We start from the raw sequence: 12,187 nt of genomic DNA, 5'->3' as shown, positions 1-12,187 counted from the left end.
AATGAAGCGTCCCCTTTTTGCACAGCGAGTCAGAACTGACCTCCAATCTTTTATCACCTAATCAAACTAATTGGCTTTTAAAGCTCAAGCCACATGAAAAATCCTCCACTATCGATTAAATGTTATCCCTATCCAACACTATTCACATTCAAATACTGTTCTATCTCAAAACGGCTCTTCTCTTAAATATTGATTTGAGCTCACAAAAGAAACATAGCTGGCACATTGCCTTCGCGATTGAATCTGAGATTAAAGCTGTTAGAAAAAAAGAGAAAAATTGACGACAGTCTGCATTTTTTCTAAGTGTTGAAAAGAGTTGTAATTTCTTCTGCAGTTGTTTCATTAGATTAGAAAAAAAGTTGACGACCGCCTAGTTTCCTTTCAAGTCTCAAAAACTGTTCAAATTTTATCCGCAGTTTCATTAGATTCAACAAAATTTGTTCAGCTTCTATATTGGAGGACAATAAGCTCAATAATAATACCGAATAGCAGTATACTCTAAGGAACTTTGATAAATTAATGCACTAAGTCTTTAAAAATTAATTATTAGTGCCCCGGTTTTATTTGTTTATGCTGTTTTCCAGATTTCTTGATTTTACCTTCTGACCTTGAAGGTATTTGAGAAAAGTTTCTTAATCAATTTTATAGTCCATTCAGATGAAACAGAGTGAGATAAATCAGTCAAACGTGAAACGTCGAAAGTCAAATTTTAAAAAAGGTTGTTAAAATTCGTAATATTAATTTCTTCAGAACTACTTCATCGTCTCTAGAGTATATCCATTATCCCTATTTCAAGCCTAAAATAGTTTCACTGGCTCATATAGACCGATAAACTTGGAAGATGGTAATAATCTCCGGGAATATTTGAAAAAATTTCAACTTTTATCAAATAATTTTAAAAAATCGTGACATTTTATTGAAAACCATTCTATTAGACCTAGCATCTATGCCGTACAACACCAACATATCCTAGATCTAGAGGAGGTTCCCTGCCCTGGCCAGATAAGTACTGAAAAGAAAAAAATCAAATTTTGAAGAAAAAATAATAGTTTTATCAAAAAATTGCTATAGTTCGTAAAATTAAAATCCGGAAACCCCATTCAATTACCACTAGAAACCATGCAGTAACCTATTATCAAACCCTAAAAGATGTTCCATGGCCCCTGAGACTGGAGAAACTCTAAAGACGACAAATCTAAAAAAAAATTGAAAAAATTGCAAAAAGTAGGATCGCTTTTTTTTGTGTGCAGTACTAAAACATTTAGCTCATAAAATGGTCATTAAAAGTAAAGAAAACATTGAACTCTAAAATGTTCCACACCATACAAGTGTTAAAAAAATGGCAATGTACAAATCCTAAATTACAAAACAAAGAAAAATATATTTTAAAACGTTTAGAATATTAAAAAATCATATTGGTACTGAGAAACTAAAAACAATGAAAAATTAAAAAAGGTCCCTCGGCAAATCTCTGTATTCCTATGCATCTGAGTCCTTCAGATATTACTTGTAATAGAACTCTTTCAGAAAACCTGTGATGTTTTTACCCTAATCGCGTTTTTGTCTTTGTTCATCTCGAACTTCATTGTACAATTTTATGGCCTGCAGCATCAATGATTCATCGAGAAAATCCGAGTTACTTCTCATAGTGGGATAAATTTTTCCCGTTCTCGCATTCTGGTTGCACTTGGAAGTTTGCAATTCATCGTTGTTGCTAAAAGCTGGTAATTGTATCCTAACATGTTTTAAGAAAAATACCATGCATCGATATTTGAGAAGGAATTCAGCAGGCATGATTCTATTTTTTATTTTCAAATCAGTCTAGCAATCATACTTTTTTTCTTTTGAAAAACACTTTTATTCCCCAATTAAGTTCTGATAAACGAGCATAAGAGATGAGTATTGAACGTGACTTAAAACAAGCGTGTTCATTAGTGATACTCTAGAATGCTGCACATCATTCTAGATAGTATTCTTTTGATCTCTTCTTTAAAGTTTCCTTTGTCAAATATTGTTCCTAGATATCTTACCGACAACGATTCTCCTATGTTCACAACGTTAACATTGAGATATGATGAAGCTCGTGTTTTTTTATGGAACGAACACGGTATATTTCTTATTGTTCATCATTAATTGATGTGATTGAAAGTAATAACACAATTCTTCAAAATTTTTTTCCAAATAACTTCTGGCTAAAGTAATTATATGTTGCAGAAGAACTTTCTCAACTTTAACAAACGTCAATTCAATTTTAGCAAAAACATCGAAAAATGACAAACGTGAAAGATTGCAACATTTTTGGGCTCAAAAACTCCTAATAAAGACATTGAATTAAGTTCTTCCTAGCAGCTTGCGCACTCTAAGCAGTTGAAAGACTACTAAAGCAACCTCAGGGCTTCTAATGAAACTTAATGCCACCTGGGCTTTACCTGTTTATCTTGTTTTCTGAACGATTAAAAAGCTGAAAATTATGTGAATACAAATAGAAAAAAAATGTGATCGTACAAAAAACAGAGAGCCCCAATGTAATCCAGATCCTGGATTGTAAAAAGGAGAGCACCTGAATAAAAGCTGTTGAGAAGCTGACGGCCGCTATTAATAAACATACCCAGAAGATTGCCGGAAAATAGCCGCCGTTGATTCCCATAACTCTATTGAGATACAAAGAAAAGAAAATATCAACAAAAATTGATATCTGTACAAAAACATTTTTAAGTGAAATTTATTTTGATGTCATTTCGTATTTGAACATACTCCTGTCTCTCAGTGAGAGTCTAGAGGGTCTAGTATCAATACCAATAAACATTATAGGTAGTAAGTAAAACTTATGAGAACAAAGTTCAATTACCGGGCATCTAAAAATGGGCTTTATGAGTTTATCCCGTTTCTATTTCTGACTTTGATTTTGAATACTGACACTCTTCATTTTGAATTGCTTTGCCGAGCAGCTGCTGTTTAAAAGGACTTTGGGCAGAATGACAAAATAGTGAAACTAGCCTAGAGAAGTCAAAAAGATTTCACGCAAAATGTCGAGAAAGCGGCAAAATGAGGTACAGCGAAAAAAAGATCGACGAAGTAAAAAAACATAGCAGAACAAGTCCTGAAATACAATTCAAAGAATTTAATGAAAAACATTTAAGTACTCTACCTGACAAGCAGATCAATTGAACAATGCCATTAAAAACAAAAACAAAAAAATTGAGAAACTAAAACAACCAAACAAACTGAACAAAAAAAACACTCATTGCAAAGCTTTTATCCCTTCGGCAAAATTTGATCCCTTTAAATATACCTATTTCAAAAATATGTTCAAAACCAACTTTTAATTCTTAAATCGATCCAGTATTATGTCTAGAAGACCTGAACAAATTCAATGGCCCTTGAAGATCGATTAACTCGAAAATGACCAAAAAATTCTAAAAAATGAAATCAACTGCACATTTTAAAGAAATGTTGCTGAAGATCGTTATACTAATTCCTTCAGAATCATTTCTTTTTCTCTGGAGGACATCCAGAAACCAAATTCCAAGCCTAAAAGAATTCATTGTCTCAAAGATTGACAAATTAGGTGAAAGACAATAATTTTCAGAAAATTCAAATTTTATCAAAAAAAGAACTTCGTTCTATTACAACGTAAAAAAACCATTCCATTGCCCCCTAGCAACAATGTAATAACATACTAACAAATCCTCGACGAGGTTACCTGGCTACTGAGGCAATAAAAACTGAAAAAAAATTTAATTAAAAAAATGAAGAAAATTGCGAAGTTGATCAAAAAATACTTAAAATTTGAAATGTTAAAAGGTTGGAAACAATTCCATTGACACTAAAAACCATGCAATTACTTTTCGTCAGACCGTGGAATAGGTTTTCTGGCAATTGGGGCAGGACAAAAATCAAAAATTGACAAAAATGGGAAAAATAGAAAAAAACTGCAGATTTTATCAAACAAAAATGCTAAAAATCGAGATATTAAAATGTTTAAAACCAATCCATTGTTACTAGAAACTATGTAGTGCTATATTATCCAACCTTAAACGAGATTCCCTGGCCCCTGTAGCTGGAAAAATTCAAAAAACGATAAAAATTTTCACAAAAAACTTGAAAAAACCTGCAGAAATTTGTATCAATTTGCGTGTTTGTGCTTGTACTACAAAAACATATAGCTTAAAATGGTCATAAGAAGTAATTTTGTCTCGCAAAATGCCTTCATCAACTTTTTAAAACTTCAACCTAAGACTAATCAAACAAAAAATTCAAAAAATCACAAAAAAAAACATGAAAAATTGCACCATTTTGAGCCCAAAAACTCCTAAAAATGACCTTTCCCAGGTCAAACGACCTTTCCCAGTAAAAATGACCATTAAGGCCATCCCAGCAGCTGCACCACTCTAAGTACTTGAAGGACTACTAAAGCCCACTTTGGTCCTCTAATGAAACTTAATGCCCGCTGGGCTTTACCTGTTTATCCCGTTTTGAAAGTTCAGTCATTGAAAAATGTGTGAACACATCTTAAAAAAACAGCGCCCCAATACAATTCAAATTCTTTGAATTGTAAAAGAATAGGAGCGCTATAATTTCGGCTGAGAGCGGCTATTAATAATAAATATGAGCTCTCAGATTTCACTGGAGGCTTTGCTGGATATTCGTTCATTTAGCTCAACTGCATTTCAGCGAACGTGTTTTTAAAATCTATTTGCAAATTAATTGCCATGATAGGAAATGAGACATTTTAGAATATACTCTCACATTTATTTTCTTAACAAGGAGATCAAGGGTTTTATTGTTTCCACAAGTCTTCTGTGAACAGATGATAGTGACTGCGGTGAACCAGTCTGTCTTCAGAAAAGGCACTCGAGATGTCAATTCAATGCAAAGCACCGACAAATCATTTGCCCTAAACAGCAAAGACAACCGTAGTTATACAGAACACAGAGAATAATTTGCTTAAACATTATAATAATAATGTGTTCAGGCTCTTCAAAATTACATAAAAATAGAAAGTAAAAAATTGCCTTGAGAGGCTCAGACAAGTATTCACTGTGCCAAATAAAAAGTCGTACTCAACAAAGGTGGCCCGAGAACGGCTTCAGACCATAACACGGTACTAAGTTATTCTCAACTTCGTTCAGGGATTTGCAGATCATTGAACTTACTTTTTAAATTTGTCATCCGAATCTTTGAGATCACACAGTTTGATGAGAGCAGACGATATTAGGACAGATCTGAAGTTTTCCTTCGAATGAATTCTGCTGATAACCTGAAAAAAAGTTTATTAAACATAGCACGCACATTGCTCAAAATATTTATAAAGATAAAGAAATCGAAAGAATAACGCACGAAAAAAGTTGACGACAGCCTAAATCTTCTATTTTGATCAGCAGTTTCAATAGATTCGAAAAAATTTGGCAAGTTCAGCTTCTATATTGGAGGAAAATAAGCCTAACACTAACACCGATTAGCAGCATACTCTAAGAAACTTTGATAACCTAATGCACTAAATCGTTAAACATTAATTCTTAGTGCCCGGGCTTTATTGGCTTATCTCGTTTCTCTTGATGTCTTGATTTCGCCAGCTGACCTTGAATGTATTTGAGTAAAGTTGCTGAATCAATTTTAAATTCTCTTCAGTTGAAACAGAGAGTAAGGGAAGTCAGAGGTCAAACGTGAAAAATGCGACTTCTGTTAAACAAAAAAAGGTAAAAAAAAATTTAAAACAGCAGGACAAGAATTGAATAGAAAACTGGGAACTACTGTACCTGAGTAGAAGATCAACTGAACTATGCCAGCCAGAAATAATCGAGCAAACTAAACAAAAAAAATAATCACTGCTAAAAGTGTTGAACAGTTAACCAAGCTTAACCTATTTAAAAAACCATTAACCCACCCACAAGCATTGGGTTTATTAGCCAAAAAAGAATAGGAAGAACACTTGAAAATAGGAAGAACACTTGAAAAATAGAAGATTGCAAAATTTAAAGAAAAATTCTTGATTTCGCAATATTAAACGTTTAAAACCACTTTTTCTCATTGGTATCTGTCCAGTAACCAATGCGCAAGGGCTAAAAAAGTTTCATTGTACTGTAAAGATCGATAAACTACGAAAACATTTCTAACAAATATTTCAAAAAAAAAAATTGAAAACAATTGCAAATTTTAAGGAAATGCTGCTAAAATTCGAGATATTACCATCTTCGGAACCATTTCATTGCCTCCAATAAACCAATGTCAAGCTTCACTGGATCATAAAGATTGATAAAATCGTAAAAAGGCAAAAATTTTCAGAAAATCTTTTTAAAGTTTGAAATTTCATTAAATGCTAAAATTTGGGATATTAAAAGGTTGAAAAATTCTATTTTGAACAATATCGCAATAACCTATTATCAAACCAATCAGGAGGTTTCCTGGCCTCTGTGTGTTGTAAAACTAAATAAAACAAACAAAAAATTGAGTTTTATATTAAAAATTCTAAAATTGGTGATAATCAAATATCGAAAACCATCTCACTGCCACCAGAAAAGGAACAAAAAGCTATTATGAAAACCTAGAGGAGGTCCCCTGGAGGTGGAAAAACTTAATAAATGACAAAAAACTGAAGACAAAAATTTAAAAATCAAAAATTAGTATTATTTGTCTTGTTTATATTCGCAGTACCAAAACATAGAGCTCAAGAAATGATCATGACAAAAAATTATATCTTGCAAAAACCTTTTATCAACGTTGAAAAACGTCAATCCATGACTAATTCATCAAAAAACTCAAACGAAAAACATGAAAAATTGCACCATTTTGGGCTCTAAAATGACCTTAAAACCTTAAATTGAGGCCTTCCCAGCAGCTTCAACACTCTAAGCATTTTGGACTACTAAAGCCAACTTTGGGCATCTAATGAAACTTAATGCCAACTAGGCATTACCTGCTTATCCTGTTTTGAAAGATCAAACTCCTTGTCATTCTAAAATGTGTGGAAACATCTTACAAAAAAGACAGAGCCCCAATACAATCCAAAAGAGTTGAGAAGAGAGAGAGAGAGAGAGAGAGAGAGAGAGAGAGAGAGAGAGGGAGAGCAATAGAGTATAGAGTACGAGAGGTAAAACGTGAACAAGAAAAGGAAGGAAAAAAACCCAAACGGACAGAGAGAGGAGGAGAGAGGAATATTTTCCATGAGATTCGACTCCGAACTTTTAGTTTTCTAGCCTTGCTATTAAATAAATCATAAAAAAACTGATAAGTGCAAAGTTTAAAAGAGAAGTTTCCAGACTTCGAAAAAAAACGTTCGAAACCATTTTTGTCTCTAGAAATCTGTCAAGTGACCCATCTGCAAGACATAAAAAGTTTTGTTGGCCAGTGATGATCATTAAACTCAGAAAAGGACAAACGTATTCAAAAATTTTAAAAACAATCGCAAATTTTAACAAAGTCTTGCTGAAATTTGTGACATTATTATCTTCAAAACCAATTCATTGTATCACGATACTAACCAGTATCCCTATTTCAAGATTTAAATAGTTTCAATGGCTCAAAGATCCATAAACTTGGAACATGATAATAATTTTCTGAAAACTTGAAATTAAATTTTATCCAAAATATTGCTAAAACTCGAGTCATCAAAATACTGATAACCATTCCATTAACTCTAGAAACAAAAAAGCAGCCTATTATCAAACCTTGTAGGAGGTCCTTGGGCCCCTGGTGCCGGAAAAAAAAACTCAAAAATATTCAAAACTTAAGAAAAAATTGCAAAATCTGTTAAAAAAGAATGCCTAAATTTGTGATATTAAAATCTTGGAACCATGCCGTGGCCTCTTATCAAACCCTAGAGGAGGTTCCTTGGCTCTTGAGTCTGTAGAATCATAAAAATTGAGAAATATTTTCCAAAAAAATTTGCAAAAGAATTCGCAAATTTCGTTTAAAAAAACAGCTAAAATTTGTGAGAAAAAAAGTTAGAATAAAAGTAACAAAACAATTCCATGGCCAAAAAAGTTTTCAGTAACTTCTCATCAAATGAAGTTTTTGGGCAACTGGGGCTGGAAAAAAAGGACAAGAAATGTCAAAAAAATTAAAAAATTGCAGGTTTTCTAAAAAAAACGACAAGTTCGTGAGGTTGAAATGTTGAACACCATTCCATTACATCTAGAAACTATGCGGTAAACTATTATGACCCCAGAAGAAGTTCCCTGACACCTAGACTATAACCAGCCTCAATTTTAGAGTGGTTCAACGAAAAAGTCGAAAAATTAAAAAAAAAACGCAAAATTGCAACATTTCGAGCTCAAAAACTCCTAAAAATGACCTTTTAACCTTAAACTACAGCCTTGTAGCTTGATCACACTAAGCACTTGAAGGAATCATAAACGCGGCTAAGTGCCTCTTATGAAAATTAATGCCCGCTGGGCGCTCCTTTATATCCCGTTTTTATGGACGAAAAATCAAATGGGTCAGAAGAAAAATCGGTCAAGCAAAAAATTGCATAAAAAGAGACCAACAGGACTTAAAAAATTGCTACAAACTTCGTGTGAGAGCAATTAATTACAATCGCCGCAAAAAACGCGAAAACTGGTTATAACAGAAAAAAAATACATTTAAGTCATTTTGAACATCAAGAATTCATTTGCCTCCTCTAATAACGACACCCATAGAAAACTTCTAAATAGGCAATTGAATAAAAAACAATAAACAGAGCTTCGCAAAACAAAAAAACCCTATTTTTCAAATTTCATCTTAATCTAAGATCCTTCTGTATCGTAAAATATTTGCAAATTACGACAATCAAATCAGTGGTTGACCAACTAGAAGGTTTCATTCGTAAAAAAATTCACAACTTGTTAACATAACACGAATACTAAAAAATGGGTTTATTCAATTTTAAAAGGAGGATAAGGATTGCCAAAATTTGTATAACATGACCGGCAATTGACGGGCTTGACGAACATCGGGATTGAAACCGAAAAAAGGAAGAAGAGATAGAAATTTACAGAATTATCCTCCTAAAATTCAAAAATCAGTGCGCAGTTTCAGTTAGATTCTAAACCTATAACTATTTCAGCTTCTAAACTGAAACGTATCAAGCTTTATACTAATATCAGCTAGCAATCGCTCTAATGAATTTTGATAACCTAACGCACTATGACTTAATGACTGGGGTTTATTAGTGCATAAGGTTCCGTTAGATTTTGCTCTCTTGACTTTTACCGTATTCACTACATTAAGTAATTCAATACGTGAAAGAATTTAAAATTCATTCATTTGAAACAGAGAAGCAAGTCATAAATCAAGCGTGAAAATCGCGATAACGAAATTTCAAAAAGGAGAGCGCCTAAATAATAGCCGTTGAGAGGCTGACGGCGGCTATTATATAAACGAGTTTTCAACAATAAGCTTTCGCACGAAGAGCTTATTCAGGAGAAAACTCCCTTCGTAAATAAGAAAGATTTTTGATTAAATTAGAGATATGTTTGTTAAGTTTTTAATTTAAGTAGTTTCCTCAAATTAAAAATTAATTTGCCCAATTTTTTAAGAAGTCAATTCATTCGACTCCTCTGCAAATTCCTTTCTAAGCCCATTTTTTCTGTTGTCCTTCTTAATAATTTGAAGAGAAAAAACAATTATTTATCGCAATAGCTGTTGGTTTCAGAAAAACATTAAAAATACTTATTTTGTCAATGTTTGCATAATAAACGTCATACAATTCTTTCCACTACGTTTTTATTATTTAATTTTATTTTTATCTGTCAATGACTGCTACAAAACAAATATTTACAGGAAAAAAAGATGAGATCTGCAATTATAGATAGCTATTAAGAAACGAACAAACCAAAAAGCTAAGTTATCCCAATAATTTTTTGAAATAAATTAGTTTAAATAGTAAATTAATGGTAACCTAAATGGAACCACCAATCAAATTCCTTAATATAATGAGATTGCGTGAACTATTTAAAAAGCGGCCTAATTCAGGGTGCCGTTTCAGTTAGATTCTAAAACTGCTTCTAAACTGAAAGCTCAATTCTATTTACGGCTAACAATTGCTCTAATGGATTTTGAGACCCTAATACACTATGACTTAATGACCTGGCTTTATCGGTTTATCCCGTTAGTAGTGATTTTGCGTTTTTGACAATGACCGTATTCACTAAATTGCGCAATTCAATACGTGAGAGAATGCGTAAAATACATTAAGTTTAAACAATGATTGAGGTAAGTCCTTTCCTAAGAAGTAATCTTAAGGTAAATTCATTGACCAACCAAAAAAAAAACAAGACCTAGAATGCATTATGCCTGGATCGGCAAAACCATTTAAAAATTCAGACGAAAAATGAAAAAAAAACAGAAAATCAATGTCAAAATGTCGCATGTGAAGAAAAAAACCACTGGCGAGAAATGAAAATTTTGTTCAAACAAAAAAAAAAACGAGAATGAACTATGAATGGATTGAGAAAACCATTTTAAAAAAATCCACTCCAAAAAATTGAAAAAACAGTAAAAATGAAAGCGCAAATGCCGCATGAGAACAAAAAGACCACTATCGAGAAAGCGAAATTTTTTTCACACACTGTTTTCTCACTACTTAAAAATTAGAATGGAAAAATTTCACGCCGCAAAACCACTCGCTTTTTCGGTGCACCTTCTGTTTTGGCTGTCTCGCGTCGACTTCAAAACATAGCCGACACTTTGTCGGACGAGCTGCGAAATAGACTTGCGTGCCGGATAGAAACAGATACAGATCTAAGTCGAAATCGACGCCGCTCAAAAGCTATGTAAAAACCATTCAGCGATAACTAAATAAAGCCCTTTAAAATTCACGGCGCAAAATCCTTTTCATTGGGGTCCTTCATTACACAATTGAGTTCCTTTGACCTCAATTTAATTCAAAATAAACTTTCAAGTGATAACAGTTTTCAAGTGCAAAAGTCATTTTATTGAGTGAGGTAATTCACATACAATCACAATTTAATCACGGAAAAAAATCACGGAAAACTATCTGCTAGATAGAGTGAGAAATGACGTCACACGCGCAAAAACTGTTTGTAAGAGGAAGAAAACATTCAAAAACTTGACTTTCTCTTCAGCTTTGCTGTGTGAACAAATGTAAAACGAAAAAAGAGCGTCAGACGACGAAACAAAAAACAAAGCAAAAAAACTCCGGAAACGACTCGACGTCATTTCCTCCGAAAGATCTGGCTTTTCTAATAGCTACCTGCAGAAGGCATCAATACAGACAAAAAACAGTCAAAGCGCAAAAAAAATTCGTCAGAAAAAATTAACAGGAAAAACTAGGAAAATTCAATTTATATTTATATGTAGTACAAGTTTACATACAAAAGAAAACCGTTGCTTCATGCGCTGAAAACAAGTTATCCGACCAAGGAACACCAGGCAAGCCTTAATGAGCCCACGGACATCTATTTTTGAAGAAAGAAAAAAAATTGTGTTAAATTCTCAATTTTTTGTCCATTTGTAGCAAAAGAAACTTGCATCCTTTGTAGTAAATAGAGCTTACAAGCATAAGGATTTAATTAAATTAACAATAAATTCAAAAACTATATAGGCCAAAGACTGCAAAAGACCAAAAATCAGCAAATAGTTGAAAAAAACTACAGAATTAATAAACAAAAAGACAGAAGAAACAGAATCTAATTAGAAAAAAATCCTTTGAAAGCAATCTAATAACCCAAAAGTATTCGAAAAAAATAGGTATAAGTCGAAACGTTCAAACTGTATTTCAGGCAAATTTTAAGTGCCGCACTGTCAAATGAAATCAGTTGCAGACCAAAAAGAATATAAGAAAAAGGCAAAATTCATTATCTTTCAACAATTGAAAAAAGAGCTCATTAGAAATATGTCTCAGCAAAATGATACATTCTAGAATGCGGAGAATACGGACAGAAAGAAAAACGTAAAACACCAAAAAGACTACTTCCTGATTTCTGAAAGTTAAAAATCAAACTGAAAAAAAAAATGAAGTAGAAATATTATTCCTTATTTAGCATAAAAAATATATCTACCCTCCTGTATAGATTTAAATGTAGAAACATAGTTCAAAGATTGGAAACAAAAATAAATAGTAGTCGACAACCGAAAAATGAGAAATTTAGCCGACAAATAACGTAAAATGCGCTACTAGATTAGTTCTAAGCTTTTATCTGCCAGTTTAAAATGGTATATCGTAAGCGGTCAAAAAAGCGGCGCA

The 12,187-nt window shown here is 32.7% G+C and overlaps 1 protein-coding gene across 3 annotated transcripts in view; it reads right to left on the bottom strand.

The window, feature by feature from the left end:
• LOC142336205 (mediator of RNA polymerase II transcription subunit 12-like protein) overlaps nucleotides 1-12,187 on the bottom strand; it is a 305,636-nt gene that overhangs the window by 145,819 nt on the left and 147,630 nt on the right. For all 3 annotated transcript variants that reach the window (XM_075384862.1, XM_075384864.1, XM_075384863.1), the window contains 2 exons: nucleotides 5,157-5,260; nucleotides 4,750-4,897 (listed from right to left, as the gene is read on the bottom strand). In XM_075384862.1, the coding sequence (XP_075240977.1) occupies nucleotides 4,750-4,897; nucleotides 5,157-5,260 (252 nt within the window). The remainder of the gene's footprint in view (nucleotides 1-4,749; nucleotides 4,898-5,156; nucleotides 5,261-12,187) is intronic.

Source organism: Convolutriloba macropyga, chromosome 3 (assembly GCF_964194025.1).
Source record: "Convolutriloba macropyga chromosome 3, txConMacr16.3, whole genome shotgun sequence".
In the NCBI taxonomy this organism is placed as follows: Eukaryota; Metazoa; Xenacoelomorpha; order Acoela; family Convolutidae; genus Convolutriloba; species Convolutriloba macropyga.
This window is presented reverse-complemented; position numbering and strand designations above follow the sequence as displayed.